Below are 23,485 nucleotides of genomic sequence, written 5' to 3'. Positions count from 1 at the left end.
TAAGTCTTGGCAGTCATGTGCCCTGACACAGTTATCATGGGGCTAGCAGAGAACCACGATATGGCTGCCCAAACCATAACAGAACCCCCGCCATGTTTCACTCTTGGCAACAAGCAGTCAGTATTATAGGCTTGAGATGGCGTTTTCCAGCCGTAAACTCGGCCAGAAGTGGGAAACAATGTGAAAGAAGACTCGTCAGACTATATTACTCGCTTCCACTGCTCTATAGTCCAGGCTTTATGACTTAAACACCACCTTTTCCTGTTACGGGCATTAGCATCACTGATGAGTGGCTTCTCAATTGCAGCACGGCCAGCAATTCCCTGTTTATGAAGCTCCCTTCTAATTGTTTTGGTACTCACAGGGTTCGGTAACACAACATTCATTTCAGCAGTAACTTTTGCAGCTGTGGTCTTCTTATTTTTCGTCACAATTGCCCTTAATGATCGTCTGTCACGATCACTCAGGACACACTTTAGTCCGCGCTGTGATTTAGCAGATGATGTTTTTCCACTTTTCAAATATGTGGAATAAATCTTCGATACAATACCTCTTGAAACACTAAACACCTCGGCTACCTTGCTTACGGAAGCACCTACCATACGTGCTCCACGTTCGAAGTCTGTTAACTCTGACATAATGCAATGACAACCACACATAACAGCACTCCGACAACAACTGAACTGTTTAGCACATTTACGAAGTTGTATAGTTGGCGTCAGTAGTCAAAATCGACAGCGCCACCTACATATTTCATTAAAATCAATCTTTCTTTTCAAACATGCATTTCACAAGATGTTTCCATATTTTTGTCCATCCACTGTACTTTCGATAATGATTTGTAAAACTCTAACATAACAGCATATTTAGAAACAGCTCATTTAATTCAAGCTGCAAATCTGCTTCACTTTTTACGTTGAAAGACATGGTAGAAATTTACAACTCTGTTTGCATGCCACTGAAATCTTGAAATCTGCGTTCGAACACAAAATGCAGTTTTTTTCAAGCCATCTTCATAATTCTTAAACTTTTCTTCATTTATTTATTATTTATTATTTTCTTCATTTATCATTATTTCATTATTATTATTTTATTAAACTTTTCTTCATTTATTTCTTCATTTATATTTATTTATTCATGTACTGAATTTAACCTCGGGAAATGTGATAAATCGTTCTTAGCTAGCTGCCCAGCAAACAGATTAAGTTTTAGATTAAAAGCTTTGAGATGGGCCCAGATGTTGTCGATAAATTTACGTTTACCTCGCATCTTGACATTCAAGTTGCTCCTATGACAAAGTAGATCTGTGAAAAGTCCGAAAGCCATTCTGTATCTTCTAACATTTCGCACTCCGCAGAACATTTTACGGATTTTTACGGATTGAAAGTTATCTGTGCTTTGCTATTTCCGTCGATTTATGTTCTGTAGAACAAAAGTAGAGAAAGTGAAAGGATACTCAGTCCTTTGAAAAAAAAGGAAGGAAAAAAAATATTTAAACAAAGTAGAAAAGGAGATGAAAATATAAATATATATATTTTTTTAAAATTTGCCTCAGACCGGCAAATTAAAATTCTATCCAGTTTCTTGATTATAATTTTAAATGACCCTATCTGTAACTTGACTCCTTTTCTTCCATTATAATACCAACCTGAAACTGAATATTTCAGTTTTCAGGAGCTGTTAGAAATGTTCGTGTGTACTGAACTGGGAAGCCATCCCTCTAGCGAAATTTTACTTCCGTAAACCTCTGAAGGGTTTTAAAAAAGTTAAACGCATAAAAGCCGCAATGTTTTGTTGTTTGTTCTCTGATTTCAGTTTCATAACTTTTTGCAGAAAGCTTAATGACAGATTGCAGGTCACAGTTTGGGAAACGCTGATCTAGACTAGGTTCATGTCTTTCAGGGATTATAGCAACACCTAAAGAAATTATGAAACCTGTTCCCCAACCCAGCCATGGAGAAAGGGGTTGGGGGTAATCTGGATTTATTTTAAAAGGAGAAGTTCTATTCCACACCGGAGTGAGACTGATCCACTCGGATTTAAAAAATTTTAGCTCATGCTTCTTATCTAATGATTTATAACGACTTTCCTGAAAAATATTGGTAAGCTAATAGGGTATAATCGTCTGATATTTATAAATAATAATAAAAAATATAGTTAACTAAAAATGATTTTGCGTAAAAGAACTTTAAACTTTCCTTAAAATACGAGACGTAAAATATAACGTAACAAGAACATACTGATTTTTAATTCCCTGTACGAAGTAAAAACGAAGTATTGTAATCGCGAAAAATTTCGGATATCATATTTCAACGAAAATATCCATTTTGACGGCTATCGAATGCAAATTAACGATGTTTTTACGTGACATCTGCACGTAAGGACAGAATAAAGGACTCTTTCCCCCCCTAAAAAAAATTATAAAACTATTTAAAATGAATTCTGAAGAGAATTTTTTGCGACGTCTGTACGTATCTCGCATAACTCAAAAACGAGTAGCCTCAGAAAGTTGAAATTTTATAGGACTGCTACAACATGTAAATGTGCACCTCGTATTTTGGTTGTAATCGGCCCCACCAAAGGTATATATATATATATATATATCCACTCTGTTACTCGCCTCAGTGATCTCAGTTTCTTTATTCTTATATGTTTGTAAATTGTGCATTTTTTTGCTTTAAAAATGATTGAATTATGTTGTTCTTATCTTCCGGTTAAGGTTTTTATGCCTTTAGTAAATCTGCATGCAATATTTGTAGAATTATCAACATTTTAAAAGTTGTTTAAGTGCGGCTAAGCCTAATTATTTTTGCCATGGCGGCCATATTTGTTTAAATTTCAAACTTAGCAGAATAGTGGATTTATTGCCAATCTAGAGAAACTAAGCTTCGCAACAACAAAGATAACGCCTTCTTTTATTATTGCGAATTAAATCACGCTTAATCAATTCTGGAATTTATTGGAGGAAATAAGTTTGTAAAATTTGCTTCGTAATTTTTAATCCAGATATTTTGAGTTTTTATGTATTTTTGCCTTGTCGCGAAGTGAGAACTGAATTAATTGAATGAGAAATACTCAATCGTCTGTGAAAAACTGTTTCTTTTTTTGTTTTGTTTGCTTAATTTCTTTTATACATCATTCTAGCTTTATTATAGTATTTGAATATATTTAGCATGGGATTGATTTTATTTAGCATGTGGCAACGATTAGATAATTCTATTCTTTAAATGCTATAAATTTTGTGCATTCTGAGTTAAAAAATTAATGAAATGTAACGCTGTTACTTGAACCTAGCGCCAGAGTGTCGCTATGGTAAAAAAAGATAGTGAGCTTTAAAGAACGCATTTATTCTTTTGTGGTTTATGCGCTATCGAAGTAGATTTAATTCAATAAAATAAAGTTTAAATGGTATATATTATGTAATATTTATGATAATACCTTTACAGTTTATGTTAACCTTCTGTTATTGTATCTGCTTTGCATTCGTTTTAGTCTTACGTTCATAGTATTTATATCTTACGCATCGGATTCAAATTACCAGTGTTTGCCTTACCTTGCCTTTATCTACACTCTGACCAGCTCGACGACTTCTGGCCTGCATTCATTTGACATCACTTAATACTTTAATTATCATTACCTAACTTCTGGCTTAAATATGAATTCTAAATTATTAATTATTCACTTTAAAAACTTTATTATAAAAAAATTACCTTAGATACCTTTTAGGTTATTTCATCATACTATTCGCAATTCTTAAACTGTTCCACAAGGGGTAGAGCCATTGCTCAAGCACCTTGGTGTACCAAACCCCGTTCCACGAATAGAAATTTAAAGGAAATGCTAGAAAAAATGCGTATAATTTAATATTCCGTACAAGGAAGTCATGTGGTGTACACATCAGACTTTTTTATACCTTATCTTTGCATAATTTCAACAACATGTGCTACTGCATTCAGAACCTTTGCGAATAAATTGAGATGGTTAAAAGGCATCTCCTATGCAAAACATCTGCATATATCATAGAAAATGACGCAAACTGTTATGTTTTTGTTATCCAAACGGTGGCATAAAATGCATATTAAATTTGTGTAAAAGAAACTGCCGACCTTGTTCTTCGGTAACCTCTTCCCGAAACCTGTCTGTGTATAGTCAGTTTTGAAGGACGCTGCAAAGGCGAATCCTCATCCATTAACAGAACCAGAATTTATAGTTTCGAATGAATCATAAATTTTCTTGTGGGAAAGTATTCAATATCTGCCATTATTTAAATATCAGTGAAAACAAAGGTAGCAGACAGAAAATGCTTGAGGGAGAGGTCTAAGGGTCTAAAAGAAGGTGCGCAAACCCATTACATCAGAGAGCACAGTAAAATTCAACTATCCCCGCGTAAGTACTAGATCATAATTCATCACTACATTCGAATTTTTATTTTTAATGAACCTTTATAATTTTAAGAAAATACAATCGATTCCCAATAAACCGAGAAAATATCGATGATGACATCAAACGGTTAAGGAAAAATCAGAAGGTGGTTAAAAAAAGCGCAAGAAAGAGATACGAATAGGTTATACCTAAGCAGAAAAGTACAATCAACAATTTACCTATGTTTTTCTGCAGTTTAATCTGCAAAGTAAGTGTATTTGATTACATAAACTAAATGAGCATTCAAAATAAAAAGAATGCCTTCAAGACAAAAATAGCAGTGTTTTTGTTTACATTACTGTTGCACTTCTTGCATGTTGATGGAAAACAGAAGATTAATGGTTATAAACTTAATTTAATTTTTACGATGCAGAAATTTATTTTTAATGTTTATATATTTTAGATTATGTACAATTAAATTAAGTACTAGTATAGATGAAAGGAGCATCGAAATACTGTAACGTCATTCGTTATCATTGCACCTTCCCTTTCCCATAGACGGCCCACCAGCGGCCCAGCGTTAAAGTCGCTGAACACTGATAGTTCGATTCGAGTTTCGAATCCCGCTGAACGGGCTCGCTGCATGGGCGGGTTTCGTGGTTTTCCACATGTGTAACGTGTATATGAGACAGTTTCCTTTAGAAAGTCCTCCACGAAGGTGTCCTTCGAACTCATTTTGGTGAACAGAGTTTGCCGCTTCTGAAGTCATATAAACATTGCTGTGATTGCACTGCCAAATTCATATACAAGTCACAGTGCGATATTATTGCAAAGTTGTATGCAGGTCACAGATGGACATTATAAGACATAGACTAACCCAGTGGCCGAGCGCGTGTCACTCACATGTCCGCAAGAAGGAGTAGGGACGAACTGGTTTACTTTAACACTGAAACCTATGACGTTTGTATCACATAACTGTTTTTAATTATTAAATGTGATACGTTGTATAAGTGATGAGGTTATGAAAGTATCAGTTTTTGTAAATCAGATTTAATATATCTCATTAAAGCACTTTTTACTGCACTTTGCTCATGTTTTTCACGCGTAATTCTTGTATAAACATTTTTACTTTGGTAAAACGGTAAAAACTCTAAGCACAAAAATTATGAACTTACTTTTGCGTACAAATAAAGTAAAAGTAAATAAGATTGTTGATTAATGATGCTTTGAAACAAATAAGGTAAAATTAAAGAAGATCTTTTTTTTTTAAATTTTATAAGCATTTTCAGGCAGTGGTTTTTAAAATTATAATAACATTACAAAACAATCATTTGTTTGATTAATTATTAGCATTACATTAATCATTAATTATTAACATTACAAGAGGATTATTTATTTTAATAATTCATAAAATTCAGAGCATAAACTTTTCTGAGTATAATGAAAACAAAACAATAAATAAATAAATAAATAAAATATAAATAAATAAATAAAAATAAAAATAAAATAAAATCTGGAAGTATTCAGATTTTACATTACGCCCAAAGGGAATTTTTTAGCTTAGTGTTACTTTTATTTATTGAATATCATGTTCTTCGTTTGTAAGCCACATAAAATTCAATTCAGCAGCAATATCACAAAATATTTGAAAACAGCATATCTTTAGAATTTCCGCGCTGGAGATAAAAATGTTATTTTCTGTGCAGTGTTGCCATTGCTCACTTTGAACTCGTTGAGTTTTTAATCCAAAATTCGTTAAAGTTTCACAAAATATGAAATGGATTAAAACAAATTCGAAATTCGGTTGTCCAGGTGCCCATGTTCGAGTGCAGGATTACATAATTCAAAATTTGGTGGCTCTAGATACCGTCATTTTTTTCGTAGTGCGAGAAACAAACGTGCATTCGTGCATATTCTTCATTATTTAATTTCTTTAAATATAATACAGGGCGATCATATTTGGTGGCAACAATTTGCAAGGTGAAACGGAGATTTATAGTGAAACAGCTCAAAATGCCGTTTCGAAACTACAGTAGCCTAGAAAGGCTACTGGCCCTTCGGGCTAATAAATTAAATTCGCAGAAATAAAAATCTTATGCAGAACTAGTACTAAATTTAAAAAATAATCACTATAAAATACTAACGCAATTAATTGTTACAGTTAAATACAATTTTAACATTAAAGTAAATGTATAAAAATTATTAAGGTATCAAAAGTTTTTGTTACTATATGGTATATTATGAAATATAATTGAAATAAAATTTCTTTATATAAATTATGCTACAATATTCACCTATAATTTTTAAAAAACAACAAAATTTAGAATTTAAAAAAAAACTTTCAAAAATTCATTTTTAGTTATTTTAGTAGTTTTTACTTATATATGTTACCGTGAAAGACCGAAATTGGAGAATGTCGACTTTCACCGGAGAATATCAACATTCACCAAATACGTTGGTGAAAGATCGAATATTGTACTACATTCTTGTATATTTGGACCCTCACCGGTGTATGTCGACGATCACAGATATGCTCTGGTGAAAGTAGAAAAGAGAGGTCATAAAGTGCCATAATAGTTTAAGTTGTTGCAATAAATAAGATTTGAATCACATAATTTAGTAAGTTTTTTATTACTGTTATTTTATTTTCTCATTTAGAACGTACTGTATAATAAAGTACGTTTTTAACTTCTATTATTTTCCTTTCTCATTTTGAATGTATTGTGTGTTTTAGGTTCTCATGTTCTTAAGTTCTTATTTCAAGTTTCAAGTGCGTTTATTCGCGGCTGAATTACGGAGAAGAAAATATAATATTGTTATATGTTTAACATTCACCATTAGTACATGGTGAATGTCGACATTGACCGGTGTAAGTTAGAAATAAGAGTATTTGGAAAATATTTCGGACATACACCAAAAGACTATGTGAATGTTGACATTTACTGGTGAAAGTTGGCATTCTCCAGATTTCGGTGTTTCACCGTAACATATACACCAATAAAAAGCATAAAAATTGTAAGAGAAAATTGCTTTTTTTTTTAAATTTCCTATTAGTTCAGATTTAAAATATTATTTTCTAAAAGAATTAGTTACAATTTCCTTACAGCATAGGAAAAGCCAAAAAATCTGGAAGCCTGAAAGCATGCGACAGCTTTATAATTATTTGGAACGTTAATTATGCTTGACAAATACGCTAAATTTTTAAAAATCAATGTCGGTTTCAAGAATAAAAATATGTAGAAATTCTAATTTGTGAAATGAGGCTCTACAACCAGATTTTTCTTGACAATTATGCCCGCTGCAATAGCTAACCATTGTTAAGTTTCTGCAAGTCGCCCCTGCTCCTCCGGATGTGGTCAAGCGGGCAGCCGGGAATGCGTCAAACGAGGAAGAAAAATCCATTTGTGTTGGTCTATTTCTTACGTCCACGAATGTGACTTTGTGACGTAGATGCAATGTTCCCAGGAACTATGTGTACTGTATGGGATTTCTGAAATTTGGAGTGAATTTGTAGTTTGGAAAGAGTAACATTGCAACCATCCAGTACATCGTGCTAGTCTGAGAAGATGAGCTGGCTAACTGGACAACCTGTGGATTTGGTGAGTGAATTTATCTGTTAGCGCGTGGGGTTAGAATTCCCATTTGCGGAACCGAGCCCATAGATGAGTATTTTGTGTTGTACTTGAGTTTCTAAAATCCCGCAAGCAGAGATGGCTATTCGCATAGACAACTTTTCTACCAGTACAGGATCAATACAGCACGTCAAAAACCAGTTTCGATTCTAGACGAGTATAGATCTTATGCAGGTACCCTAAAAATAACCATGTAATCAAATTCTTATCCACTTGATCATGCGCCGTTTTTACTCATATGTGTTGTTTGCGCTAATACAGTATAGATTGTATGTTGGTTCAACCCTCTGTCATGCAGGCTTTTGCCAGTGTTGGTTCGATGCAGTGTCTATCGAATGCCTGAGACGGCTGTCTTTAAATAACAAATAGATATTCATTCGTCATTATCGAAATTTCTCTTTTATCGTACCGGTCATATATCGATACCAGTGTCCTTCGTATTCTGGTGACGATTCTGTGCCAGGAAGTTGTTATTTAAAAACAGCCGTCTCAGGCATTCGATAGTCACTGCATCGAACCAACACTGGCAAAAGCCTGCATGACAGAGGGTTGAACAAACATACAATCTTTACTGTGCCAGGAAGTTCGATGCAGTGACTATCGAATGCCTGAAACGGCTGTTTTTAAATAACAAAAGGATATTCATTCATCATTATCGAAATTTCTCTTTTATCGTACCTGTCATATATCGATAACCAGTGTCCTTCGTATTCTGGTGACGATTCTGTGCCAAGAAGTTGCACTACTAAACATAATTTTTTATAGACCTCTCAGTTAAATTTTATGTGTGTTTGCTTTCGAGCCTTCAAGCGGTAAGACCGCTATAACCAGGCCTTAATTTCTAAAAATATGTAGAACGGTTGTAGCCCTACGGAAAACCATCAGAAAAGGTGAACAACAAAATAAATAAATAAGTGTAAATAAAAATAATAAACAAAATTTTTAAAAGAATCTGAAAGGTTTCAGATTTTAACAGTAGCTCAAAAGTGTGTGTTAAGGTTTTTTTACACTCTCGCTAACCTCGCAGTCTAAAAGTCTGCTGTTACACTCACTAACCCCCTTTTTCTTTTTTTTTTTTTTTTTTTTTTTTTTTTTTTTTTAGCTTTATTTTTCAGCATGATTTTCTTCGTACTTACGCCACAGTTCAACAGCAAAATTACAAAAATTTTAAAATGAACGAACATAGCAATTTTAAAAGAAACATAGCATATGTTTAGAATTCCTGATACAGCGTTAGGTGTTGGAATATATTTTTCTGCTGGTTTTTTTTTTTTTTTTTTTTTTTTTTTTTTCAGTCTTTTCTTAGTCCGTGACATCAATGTTCACCTTTCTTACTAAGACGGCTTTATAAAACTTTTTATTAGTAGTATTAACGTTCTGTGTGTTTACTTTATTTATTAAGTATCACGATCTTGGTGCTTACGCCACATAATATTCGATTCACCAGTAAAATCACAAACTATTTAAAAACAGTATATCTTTAGAATTCCCGATGGATCATATGTTCACTGTTCACTATTCGCTTTGAAATCGTTGAGTTTTTTAATGAAAAATTCGTTAACGTTTTACAAAATACGAAGTAGATAATAAAACAAATTCAAAATTCGGACTTCGAAGTGCCCATGTTCGAGTGGAGGACTACGTTATTCAAAATTTGATGTCTCTAGGTACCGTTGTTTTTTTCAATAATACGAAAAACATCATACATACATGCTGATTCATAATTATTTAATTCCTTTAAAAAGAATACAGGGCGGTAATATTTGGTGGTAACAATCTGAAAAATGATACGCCGTTTACAGCAGCGAACCGACGCAAAATCCTATTTCGAGATTAATAGCCTCTTTTGGGCTAATAAAGTGCCTAGCTTCATCTTATTTATCCCAAAACTAAGGTGATCCGGATCGGGGATCCACTGAATTTAAGCCCTGTATTGTACAGTATAATATACTAGTATTTCAATGGATGGTAGAAACACAAATCATTCTTTTTTTCATCTCACTAATGAAGAAAAAGTACAACTAAAGAAGTTCTGATAAGAATACGGAGAATGCTAGGAACCATATCAAAATACAGAAGAAAATTTTAACAAAATTTTTTAGGTTGTGAAAACAAAGAGGGAGGTTTAATTCTGTATCTGATCGTTGTAATTATAACTAGGTCCTCGATTTTGATGACCTAAAAATTCACTAAAAATGTCCTTAAAATGCATTTAAAATGGAAAAATTGCCTTTAAAAAATATAAAAAAAAGTGTTCCCCCCCAAACATAAAAACGCAATTAGCAGACAAGTGGATTAAACCCAAACAACTTTCGATTTTATGTACAAATGTATAAAAGTCTCACTGAAATTAAATGCTTCTTGATGTTTTCAAAAGTGAAAGATATTCTACTGTTAGTATTTAAGTATTTACTTTGAGAGAAGCTGTTTTTGATATCCACTGCAGTTATTTGAGCATACTTGTAGAAAACTGTATCACTTTTCATTAAGCCTTTTTCAGTTTCAAAAGAGACTGCTTCTCATGTCAAGAGGATGGATACAGTGGATGGACAAAAATATGGAAACACCTTGTGAAATGCATGTTTGAAAAGAAAGATTGATTTTAATGAAATATGTAGGTGGCGCTGGCGTTTTTGACTACTGACGCCACCTATACAACTTCGTAAATGTGCTAAAGAGTTCAGTTGTTGTCGGAGTACTGTTATGTGAGGTTGTCATTGCATTATGTCAGAGTTAACAGACTTCGAACGTGGGCATATTGTTGGAGCACGTACGGTAGGTGCTTCCGTAAGCAAGGTAGCCGAGGTGTTTAGTATTTCAAGAGGTACTGTATCGAAGATTTATTCCACATATTTGAAAAGTGGAAAAACATCATCTGCTAAATCACAGCGCGGACGAAAGTGTGTCCTGAGTGATCGTGACAGACGATCATTAAGGGCAATTGTGACGAAAAATAAGAAGACCACAGCTGCAAAAGTTACTGCTGAAATGAATGTTGTGTTACCGAACCCTGTGAGTACCAAAACAATTAGAAGGGAGCTTCATAAACAGGGAATTGCTGGCCGTGCTGCAATTGAGAAGCCACTCATCAGTGATGCTAATGCCCGTAACAGGAAAAGGTGGTGTTTAAGTCGTAAAGCCTGGACTATAGAGCAGTGGAAGCGAGTAATATGGTCTGACGAGTCTTCTTTCACATTGTTTCCCACTTCTGGCCGAGTTTACGTCTGGAAAACGCCATCTCAAGCCTATAATACAGACTGCTTGTTGCCAAGAGTGAAACATGGCAGGGGTTCTGTTATGGTTTGGGCAGCCAAATCGTGGTTCTGTGCTAGCCCCATGATAACTGTGTTAGGGCACATGACTGCTAAGACTTATGTGAACATTTTGGCCGATCAAGTTCATCCCATGGTACAAACTTTGTTCACCGATGGTGATGGTGTCTTCCAAGACGACAAAGCCCCTTTTCACACAACTCACATTGTCCAGGACTGGTTTTCTGAGCACGAGGATGAGTTGTCCCATCTCCCCTGGCCACCACAGTCACCAGACCTGAATATTATCGAACCTTTGTGGTCTACATTGGAACGGAAAGTGCGTTCTCGTTATCCACCGCCAACATTTTATCTGAACTTGCCACCGTTTTGCAGAAAGAATGGTATAATATTCCCTTGGCAAACATACAGGAACTGTATTTATCCATTCCGAGAAGATGCAAGCTGTTTTGGATGCCAACGGGTTTCCTACACCATATTAAGCAAAGAAACATGTTTTTTTAAAGGTGTTTCCATATTTTTGTCCAACCCCTGTATATTCCGCATAGTGTGAAAGCCTCAGTTTTTAGTCCAAAGAGTGTTAAATTCAGCAAATGCAGTATTTGAAACTTTACCTTTGTCATTTTTTTAAAAAGTTGCCTAATGTATCATGTTGTTGTTCTTGTTGCTTATGGTCACTTGTCTGGCGTAGTCAGCCAGAGCCCACGAAACGCCTCGTGGCAAGGAGCGCTAGATGACGCATGTCCCTGGCAACAGCCTTGAGCACCTATTAGGTGACAGTGCATTTTGGCTCAGTTCCGCCCCCAATTTTGATGGAGAGCACCCCGACGGAGGAACGGGTCCGATCACCCCCTCCCATCACGACAGGACTTTTGGCTCGTCGCATATTTATACTGCTGCCATGCTGCACTGACTTTATACCATGGAGGTAGGAAGTAAGAAGGAGTCGCCCTAAACAAGTTTCTCCGTACCCTGCTCTGAAACACCGGCGATCCCTACGTGGTGACCAAAACATTGGGTCATTTACCATTGAGTTCAATGGGATTTGGCGCGTTCGGGTGTAAATATTTTGTAATTACGTCGCAAATATACATATAAATGTATATATTTTCTTTTTCTACAACACTTCAGAGTCCTAAGTATGTGAAAACAACATTTCATTCTGAACGGAATTAAATGCTATACTTTTCACAGGACAGTTTTCTCAGAATGGTTTAATTTGAATGAAATATTTTCACAAGTTTTCGTTAATTACATTAGGAAAAAAAATTAAGATCAAAGTTTATAGTATTATTAATATTAAAATTATGCATTATTTCTTTTCTATTTATAGAGCTTCTTCCTAAAATACTTTCTTAAATATGACATGATTTTTTGGCTTCTTTTAAATCGAAAAATGTAAGTCAATTTATAATTAATGCTCTATTCGGTTCATTTTAAATTAGAGAATTATTAGGAATTAGCGAAATACCTTAAATAAGTATTTCGCTAATTCCTAATAATTAAATAGGTATTAAATAGTATTTGACTTTCTCTGAACATTCCTGAAAGGGAATAAAATAAGTTTTTTTTTTTTTAAGTATTATTTAAAACTTGTAACTGAGTTATTATAAAATGTAAAGGGAATAATTCTTTTAATTATACTTATCAGATTTTTTTTTTACCCTTCATTTCAACAATACATAATCCAAAACTCTTTATTACGTTCTTAAGTGCGCATCTCATAGCATTTGCTTTACAATACCTTTTAACAGATTGCTTTCCAATAGGAACAATTCTGGCTTAAATAGTTTTATAACGTATTTGTCAACAGGATTTCAATTTATGTTTACAATTCAATATTAAGTTTATTATATATTTAGATAACATTTATAATCATTATAAATTAGATACATTTAATCATTAGATTTCTTCACAGTACTTTCACAGTTGTTTATAAGTGAATAAATTCTTCATTTCAAATACATTTATAAATAATTTAATGAATTATTTAAGTATTTTGTCAAAGGCAGATACATGCTTTTTGCAAGCACATGCATAAATACCCATACATATTTCCTATTCATCATTTCCGGCATGTGCAAATCTTTAATTTCTGTCCATTCACTATATTTTTCGTGTAAAGTAATTTACACTAATTTAGCACACACCCGAAAGTTTTACATAAAAAATATATATGAATATAATTTGAATGAAAATTATAAGTATTATTTTTAACACCCACTCAAAGGTCAGGTTTTCTTCAAAATTCCTCCACGATGGCATCTCTCTCTTTAGGCAGATAGCCCTTGCATGCGTTGCTCTATTTAATAAAAACTTAATCTGACCTATGTGCCTAATTACAAATATTTTAACATACATAATTTTATATTTACATTTAGCCATGAAGTTTCAAACTTTTCAAATCTTCTAGAAAATAAATTCTGGCAGATCTCTTTCAGCAATTTTCTTAAAATCTTTATTTTTGTAGTGCAACAGCTTAGAATTTTATAAAACAAATTCATAATCAAAATCGCTGTTGTTAGTTATCGAAAAATGACCAAGATGTGATTTTTGCGTAAATGTCAGTAAACTATACAAATTGCTATTATCCATCACACTATGAATGTTTCTTTCATGCGAGAGTGTCCCTTTTTGGATTTCTATGGAACTGTCGTGTGTCGAAATACTATCAGAATCTTGTCAAGCGAGCTTCTGAATGTAAACAAAAAACACCCCGTCTGGTGACCCAAGCTTCAAAGCAGTGCTTCACTTCTAGCGCGGAATGGCCCCTCCTCCCTTTCCTACCTCCATGCATCAAACCACACGACAGGACTTTTGGCTCGTCGCATATTTATACTGCTGCCATGCCGCACTGACTTTATACATTTACAAGCATCCATGTCTTCTCCTGGATTCGAGCTTGGCCCTTTCGGCGCGGCTGTCAGCGACGCAACGACTATATAGGTTGGGCGGCATACTTTGCCTTAACCAGTACAAGCTATTTATTTCTTTTCCGGTTTTTTTTTAGACTTCTGTTTAGTTCAACAGAGCAAGGGAAGATTGAACAGACTGAAGATAATATGTTAGGCTTAACCTTAAAAATTTATCTGAAATTTATCTCAGATATGCCGCGGCAGAAATTACGATTTCCATCAAAAAACAACGAAAGTCTGAAACCGGATTCTGGTTCACTCCTGTTGAAACTGAGTACATTTTTAAAGGTCTTTAGTCCCCATAACATGACACTATCGCACAATTATCAGTCAAATTAATCTCTTTGGTTGAGAAACCTCCTTTTTCGCCTTGAAGGTCGTCTCTTTGTAGAGACAAGAGGTAAAGCAACTCGGAAGACACAATGTTCGGAAGGAGATATAAAAGTGTCGACAAACAATAGTTTCTATATCAACACGAAATCAGAAGGCTGAGCTGAAGCTCGAGGAATCAGCGCCATTTTTACCCCAGTGGGCATAAATAGTGTTTATATCCTTCGGCATATTTTTAGCTTTATTGTGAAGATATAGTACACGTCCTTTTGCTTCATTATGACCTCTCCGTCACAAAATATCAATCGTCAATCTAATTAATGAAATAAAAGACTTGTTTAAAAAGGCTGAAAGAAAACATATTGTTAAATTACACTGGGTGAAATCACACAGTGGAATTGTCGGAAATGAAAGAGCGGACACCCTTGCTAAAACGGCGGCAGTTGGGGATGGGACCGATAATTTTGATATCCAAGATTCAAGAAAAATGACCATTGCTGAAATGGAAAACTGCATTTATACAGAATGGAATTTTTGTTGGGAGTCGTCTAGTATGAAAAAAGAATGAATGAAAAATATAAAGTTAAACAAGAAGATGAACATCATAAATAATATTGATATAAATCAGGTACTGGCTAATCATGGGCGTTTACCGGCTTATTTCAATGGGTTCCATCTACAGAATAATGATTAATGTTTAATTTGTGGTAAGTTTGGAAACGCCAGGCACTTCGTCGATGAATGTACGCTTACCCGGAGTGCAAGAGAGGAATATAGAAAAAATTTTAAAGAACATTTTAAAAGTAACTACTCAAATTTGAAAGATTTTGCAGAGACAATAATGAAGATTATAAATACGAACAAAGATAGAGTTGGAATTCGGCTCTGAGACTCAGATTTTGGGCTTTTTATGTTTTTTTTTACTTCCTTGTACGAAATAAATAGGAAGTATTGTAATCGCGAAAAGTTTCAGACAGGATATTTCAACGAAAATATCCATTTCGACCGCTATCTAATGCAATTTAACGATGTTTTTGCGTGATATCTGTACGTAAGGACAGAATAAAAGACTCGTTTCCTCCAAAAAAAGTTATAAAACTGCTTTAAAATTAATTCTGAAGAGAATTTTTCATGGCGTCTGTACGAACGTATGTACGTACGTGCGTATCTCGCATAACTCAAAAACGAGTAGCCTCGGAACGTTGAAATTTTGTACATAAAACTGCTATAACATGTAGATGTGCATCTCTTATTTTGGTTGCAATCGGCCGCACCAAACGTATTATATATCCACTCTGTTACCCGGATCAGTGATCTCAGTTTCTTTACTCTTATATGTTTGTAAATTATACATTTTTTGCTTTAAAAATGATTGAATTATGTTGTTTTTATCTTCCCGTTAAGGTTTTTATGCCTTTAGTAAATCTGTGTGCAATATTTTTAGAATTATCAACAATTTTAAAGTTGTTTAAGTGCCGCTAAGCCTTTTTTTTACGGCGGCTATTGATTGTTTACATTTGAAACAGCAGACTAGTGGATTTGTTGCCAATCTAGAGAAACTTAGATTCGCAACAACAAAGATAACGCCTTCATTTATTATTGCCAATTAAATCATGCTTAATCCTTTCTGGAATTTTTTCGAGGAAACAAGCGTTTAAGATTTACTTCGTAATTTTTAATACAGATATTTTAACTTTTTATGTATTTTTGCCTTGTCGCGAAGTGACAACTAAATTAATTGAATGAGAAATACTCAATCATCTGTGAAAAACTTTTTCTTTTCTGTTTTGTTTGCTTAATTTCTTTTATACATCATTCTAGCTTTATTATAGTATTTGAATAGAACATGTGGCAACGATTAGATAATTCTATTCTTTAAATGATATAAATTTTGTGCATTATGAGTTATAATATGAACGAAATATAATACTGTTAAGTGAATCTAGCGTCAGAGTGTCGCTATGGTAAACAAATACTAGAGTGAATTTTAAAGAATGCATTTATTCTATTGTGGTTTATGCGCTGTCGGCGAAGTAGATTTAATTCAATCCAATAAGTTTAAATGAAATGCAAGAAAAAATGCGTATAATTTAATATTCCGTACAAGGAAGTCATGTGGTGTACACATTAGATTTTTTTCTTCTTATATTTTTTTCTTTCTGAGCAGTCCCATTTTTGGATCATACGACCGGCTTGTGCCGGCTGGGAGGATCGGGACTCTGCCCTTATAATAATAATAATAATAATAATCTGATGTGTTCACCACATGACTTCCGTGTACACACTTTTTGTGTAAATTATACACACTTTGTGTTGCATTTCGTTTAAACTTATTTCCTCGAATTTCATTAGGGATGTATTTCTCATTCAAACAATTCAGTTTTTAGTTCTATATGATCGTAATCAATTATTGTATATTTCCGCTTATCAACCCAGAACGTTTAGCAAATTTTCCACTACCGAATTTGAGAGTCAATTTGTATACCAGTTCAAAATGATTTACTAATAATTTTATGATAAAATTGATGTAATAGGTAACATAATTGAAAAAGATCATTTTTATTTTATTTGCTATACTAAGTCACGTTTCATATGCGACTCGGAATTTATTAGTAATTCTCGGAAAACTTTGCTTGAGGTAAGTCTGGGTGAACATGTTATCCTCCATCAATAATCATCGTACTGATTATCGTTGTTGTCCTCCTCGTAGGTAATATAATTTTCAATCCTGCCCACAAACTTGCTCAGCAAAAGCGAGGACTTTTATTTTAAAACTAACACAATGTGCCGTCCTTTATTTGTGCGAGCATTTTTAACTGTTTACTAGAAATAAAAAAATTATAATTTATTCGTAAAAGCAAAAGCGAAAAAACTTTGGGACTATCTGGGGAAAATTGTTACCCCAATGAAAAACCAAAATAAAATTCACCAGGCTGTTGCCCAAAAGTTTGAAAGAATTTAGAAACTTTTTTACAGTACTCTACACCTATATTTCTCATGGAGATTGACAGTGAAAACTTAAAAATGTCCGAGCGGTAAAATCGCTGAACACTGGTAGTTCTAACAGGAATTCGATTTCAGGAAAACGGGCTGGCTGCATGGGCGTTTTGGTGTTTTTCCACATGTGTAACGCCCAATACGAGCCAGTTTCTCTTAGAAAGTTCTCTACGAAGGCATCCTTCTCCTTAGGCAGATAGCCCTAGCCAAACCATACTAACTCACTAAACCAAGCAAAAGCAGAATGACTATAAATTACCTTCGGATGACGTGATGGTTCTAAGATGCTAAATTATGATTAACTAATTATTCGCGCGTTTTGCAATATGTATGGCTGATTTTATAGCTCGATTTAATTCGGTTTGAATTTTGGCTGAATTTTTCCAGCAAAATCTTATTTCTCGGCTTATATATGAATCGGCATATATTCAGAAATATAGGATAAATATAATGTAATAGTGATTTAAAATAGTATAGCACTGAGAATTAAAATGATTTAAAGCCAGGTCATGTTTCTGTTTATGTTAAATAAAAAATTACCTTAAGCAATTCAGCGATTGTCTAGCTATTACAATTCAAGATCATAATTAAAGAAGAATGAAAGAAGGAAATCAAAATTGCAACGTAATTAAACTCGAAGTTTCATTCTATTAAACAATTATTTCCTCTTCTTGGTGCTGAAACGCGATTTTTTTCGACTTGTTTCCCACCCTTCTTACCAAAGTAATCTACATTATTAATTTATTACGGAAAACAACTTACGTTTCGCAATTTTTATTTCAACTAAAGTAACCTGAAAGAAAATAACTGCTATTGTTCTTGTAATCGGCAGCGTTTCCAAAGAAAAAACAAAATTCTCCTCAGAGATTACCATTATCTTTGCCGAAAATGGCCTTTAATGGTGTATGGTAAAGGTTCGGCATTGTTCTTACGTATCTATATCTTTTTCAGAGAGTTTATAAGGTCACGAAACACCTTAAATCAGTCCTTTGATTCAGCTAGTTGCGTGTTCTTAGCATTTCACAAGATTTTTTAAGATGTCTGTTTCAAAATGGGTTTTGTTGTGAAGAAGATCGGAAAAGTATTTAAGAAAAAGCGAAAAAAAAGTGTGAATTTACCCAAAATCGTCTGTGATTGATATATTTTGTTATGTTAGATTTCGTGTTTGGTAAGAATTTCGACAGGTTTTTCAGCACCAGGCAGAAGAATTCTGGCTATTTCTCGGGAAATGTCATTTGCGTTGCAGAACATTTCATAGTAAGTATTAATTTTATAAAAATTAATCAATTGGTTGCAGCTCTTATCATATTCTTTAAGATATTTGTTCTATTGTTTATTAGCTTAAAAGGGAGTTAGTCTCTAGTGTTATTATTAGTCTCAACATTTTGTCTCAACATTGCGTTGAATCACAATAAATGACGTATTCCTTTACAGATTATTGCCACCAAATATTATCGCTCTGTATTATTTTTAAAGGAAAATATCTACGAATATGCATATATATAAGTATGTTTATCACATTGTAAAAAAAACGGCTATACTTAGAACTATCAAGTTTTGAATATCGTAGTCCTGCAGACGAACATGGGCATCTGAAAGCCCAAATTTTGAATTTCGAATTTTTTTTTTATTACCTATTTCAAATTTTGTAAAATTTTAACGAATTTTTGATAAGCAAACTCAACTATATGAAAGAGAGCAGTGGCAACACTGTACGGAAAAAAAATGTTTTTGCCTCCAGCGCGAGACGATCTATCGGGAATTCTAAAGGTATGCTGTTTTTAAATATTTTGAGATTTCGCTGTTCAATCGAATTTTATGTGGCATACGCGCCAAAAACGTGGTCTTTACTAAATAAAGTAAACAAACAAAAATTTAATAATTAAAAAACTTTATTATTATTATTATTATTATTATTTAGTAAAGCCATGTTAGTAAGAAAACTGAACACTGATATGAAGAAGCAAGAAAAAAACTGAAAGGAACAGAAAAATGTATGCCAAGCATATAAACCTGCATCGTGAATTCTAAACGTACATTGCCTTTCGGCTTTTGCAATTTTTGCAATTTTGCTGTTGAATTATGTATGGCGTAAATGCGTAGAAAATGCTTCTTTGCAACACAAGTAAAAAGACCAAAATAAATCAATAAATGAAACTCCCAGAAGGGGCGTTTTTTTAACGTTTTGTGTGTTTCATTTAGATATTAAATATCATGTTTTGGGCACTTCAACCATAAAATTCAATTCAACAGCAATATCGCAAAATAATTTTTAAATAAGCCTATCTTTAGAAGTTCCGATACACAGTCTCGCGCGCTGGAGCTATTTCCCCCCCCCCGTACAGTGTTGCCATTGCTCGCTTTGAAATCTTTAAGTTCCTTAATCAAAAACTCATAAATGCTTTACAAAATATGAAAATGGTAATAAAACAAATTACATATTCCAAATTTGGTCTTCCAGAAGTACCCTATTCAGGTGAAGACATACGTTATTCAAAATTGGATGGTTCTAGGCGCCGTTGTTTTTATTACAGTGCAAGAAACATACATACATTTAAGCATATTATTCAATATTTAATATCTTTAAATATAATACAGGGCGATAACATTTGGTGGCAACAAATTGAAAAGTTATTCAGACTTTTAAAGTTTTCCACGCAAAATGCCAAAATGAAATTAATATCCCCTCTGCGCTTACGCCCTTTGGGCTAAACAAAAAAGAGGTTAGTAGGGCTGAGTGTAACGGCAGACTGCTAGACTGTGAGCTCAGCAAGAGCGCAGAAAACCTTATTATACCCTTTTGGGCAGCCTTTAAAATCTGAAACCTTTCAGATCTTAGTTTTGTATTTTTTTAACCAAAAAAATTTTATTTTTTAACAAATATTTAGCTTATTCTTCCTTTAGTTAATATTCATGATGCGTCAGCAGTAAAAATTCATAGAAAAATAACATATATGACCGCAATCCTATTAAATAATGAATGTGCACCTTAATGCTTTTGTTATAAAACGAACACATTATTTCCCCCTTTTGTATGATATCGTTTAGTAAATAATTACTGAGTATGAAAATGCGTTTTAATATTATTAGATATTAAATTTAGTCTGGGAATTCATTTGAATATTGTTTTCGAATTCCTTTGTGCTCTTCAATAAATACAAATACATTTATTTTCATATGATTTGCTTTATTAATGCTTTTTTAAATAATGAACTTAAATTTAAGGAGAAATTTCAGTATGACGCTTCGAAATGTTCATAAAATGAGCGTCTACGAAAACTGAGAACTAAGTTCGTGCGTAATCGAAGTTTTACGAAAACCACAGCCTATTTCTTAGCCTTATAACCCTGTTACGTCCATACAAGGCCTGGCGCGTTCATACAGTTGCTTGATTCTTTCGTAGAACTAATCTTTTGAAGTACTGTGTAAATTTCAAGTTACTGTTTTCTGAATGATTTCAGCGCTATTAATAATAACCTGTGGAATGAGACTTCACTTTAAGGAAAAGAATTGTCTTCAGGTGTCATATCTGGTAAGTAAGGAGTGATAACTGAGAATTTTCACACATTTTCTTTGCTAGAAACTACTTGATGAGAATAGAATTGTGTGACGGCGCATTCTCGTGCACCAGAGGCTATAGCCTGCTACATTAAAATAGAAAATACAGGGTCATTTGTCTCCGCTCGTCTTGCCTCGTAACTATGGGAGCGACAGCTGTGGCAGAATGGCTGGAGACGCGTAATTTTTTCTCCCCATTTAATTTCTATTTAGCGTCTTTCACGTCATGAAAAGCGCGTGAATGAATGTTGACTTGAACTACAAGCTCAAATGATGTGAGAAAATAAATGCTGAATGGTAATGGCACGGGTTACTGTCGCAAATGAGGGAGGGTCACAACGGCCTTGAAGTGCTTATTTTAAAAACAGGCGATAGTTATTTGATTGGGCTTTTCTTTCTTTATGCGCTGTATTGTGTTAAAACTGCCCATTTAGGTATTCATAACAAAAGAACATGACCGTCTGTCCCTCAGGAACAACTAATACTTATCAAGAACCATCACATGGTTTTCGTTCGAAATTTGTGAGAGTCATTAGCATTGTATCATATTTCATATCCAGTCATAATTTGTTTGGAAAGATCAGGATTAATGTCTGTCATTTCTATGAAATCGTTTGCTCAGCCTTGTTCAGCTTTCTATCTATGACAATGTTCACTGGATGGTGTTCACTGGATCAAACCAAACTGATAAAAGCATAAAAAATTTGGTCCGTAAAAAGATGATACTGTAGAAAAGCAAGTTGAGATATAGTTATAAATTTTGTCAATTATTTTTCAGCAGATTTGCTGATGATTGCTAAAAGAATTGCGATAAAATTTTGCAGACGTATGTGTGAAAATGATTTCTGACTCATTAAAAAGATTTTGCTCAAGCTGTTAAAAAAAATCTTCAACTTGAAATTATTCTCTGTTAGAGAATGCTTCAGAGTATCTGAAGATGCTTGAGTTAGCAATATTAAATTTAACGATATCACCAGAAATATGTATTTATTAACTTCGAACATGTAAAAAACGCTTACTTTATATCTTTAATGGCAATGCACGAAGAAAATTATTAAAGCGCATTCTAAAACTAATTGGTAGTATATAACAAAGTTGCTATCCCAAATTCGCCGAGAACAATGTGAAAGTTGGTATCTTAAAAGTAAATCTATAATTTAATCAAAATGAAATTATCTCATTTGAAAGCATATAAATTACAATGGTATTGCACTAAAAGTTTAATTTCTTTTGAGAAAATTTAAGCAACAGCGTCTTGAAAAAATATATATATATAATTTAAATGAAAGTACTAGTTTTAATAGAACCTCTCTTAAACTGACAGTGTTTAAAAAAATGTATACATCTGTAAAATAACAGTAAGCTTCCAAAATTTAAGAAATAATTTTACTTTGAAATTTCTGACATCATACTCAACAATCAATTAGGAATTAAGGAACTTCGTACCTGAATTTCTTTCTTAGAATTAACGTGAATTTTCAGAGTAATTCCGTCTGTAAATCGATTGCAACGTCTTGTGTTATAAGAGTATTCTCACTTTCTTTAACACATTTTCACTTTCGTTGACTGTCTCGAGAGCTTGCAGTATTTCCTCGTCAGTCAATCGTTCAAGTCAGTTACTAAGTCGTGGTCTGAATACATGATTGTATTTATCATTTCTTTGTTGGCATCATAGTAACGAAAGATCGTGTCCTTCGATCTTGTCATTACTATATATCTAGATATTTTCCAGTTGAAGATCGGTTCTTAGGAATAAAAAAGCATCATTTGGAAGCATTGTTTCCATTTCTTACATGAAAATCATCTAAGGTTGAAAAACCTTGTGTTCTTAAGAATAAAACCTGTGTTCTAACCTATCATTAGTAGCATTTGCGATATTCCTAATTACTTTCGATATTTATAGCGGATATAAGTACATTTATAGCAGATTCTTTTGCTCAATAATTGATGTGAACTTGGACAGAAGATCACCTTACCCTTTAACACCAAAGATGCTATTAGTCTCTAAACTCACTTTCTTTTTCGTGTAACTTTTGTATTCGAATCATTTTTCAAATTGTTGCCACCAAATGATATCGCCATGTGTTATTTTTAAAGAAATTAAATAATGAATAAATCTGTATGTATGTTCCTTGCATTGTCGAAAAACGACGGCATAAAGAGACACCGAATTTTTAATACAGGTAGTCTTCCACTCGAATTTGTAATTTGTTTTCGATTTATTTCATATTTTTTGTACAAATTTAAAGAATTTTTGTTTAACAGACTCAGAGATTTGAAATCGAGAAGTGGCAACTCTGTTCAGAATTACGTATTTTTATCTCCAGTGCGCCAGACTGTTGCCATTCGGCAAAATGTAAGATATTTATCTTTCGATTTTAATACGCAAATTAGGCTTCTTGAAAGCAATGAGTTGCCA

General features: G+C 33.5%; 1 protein-coding gene across 3 annotated transcripts in view; it reads left to right on the top strand.

The window, feature by feature from the left end:
- The window catches only part of IP3K1 (inositol-trisphosphate 3-kinase-like protein), a 410,761-nt gene that overhangs the window by 305,077 nt on the left and 82,199 nt on the right, over positions 1 to 23,485 (top strand). Inside the window, exon 1 of one of the 3 annotated variants that reach the window (XM_035363093.2) lies at positions 18,493 to 18,765. The exons of the other annotated variants lie outside the window; for them this stretch is intronic. Coding sequence (XP_035218984.1) covers positions 18,658 to 18,765 — 108 coding nt within the window. The 5' untranslated portion in view covers positions 18,493 to 18,657. Of the gene's footprint in view, positions 1 to 18,492; positions 18,766 to 23,485 lie in introns of those variants that run through there. 3 annotated transcript variants of the gene reach the window in all.

Source organism: Stegodyphus dumicola, chromosome 5, assembly GCF_044657685.1.
Source record: "Stegodyphus dumicola isolate Sdum_Otavi_A_Nest chromosome 5, ASM4465768v1".
Lineage (NCBI taxonomy): Eukaryota > Metazoa > Arthropoda > Arachnida > Araneae > Eresidae > Stegodyphus > Stegodyphus dumicola.
The sequence above is the reverse complement of the archived record's forward strand: the minus strand, read 5'-3'. Positions and strand labels throughout refer to the sequence as shown.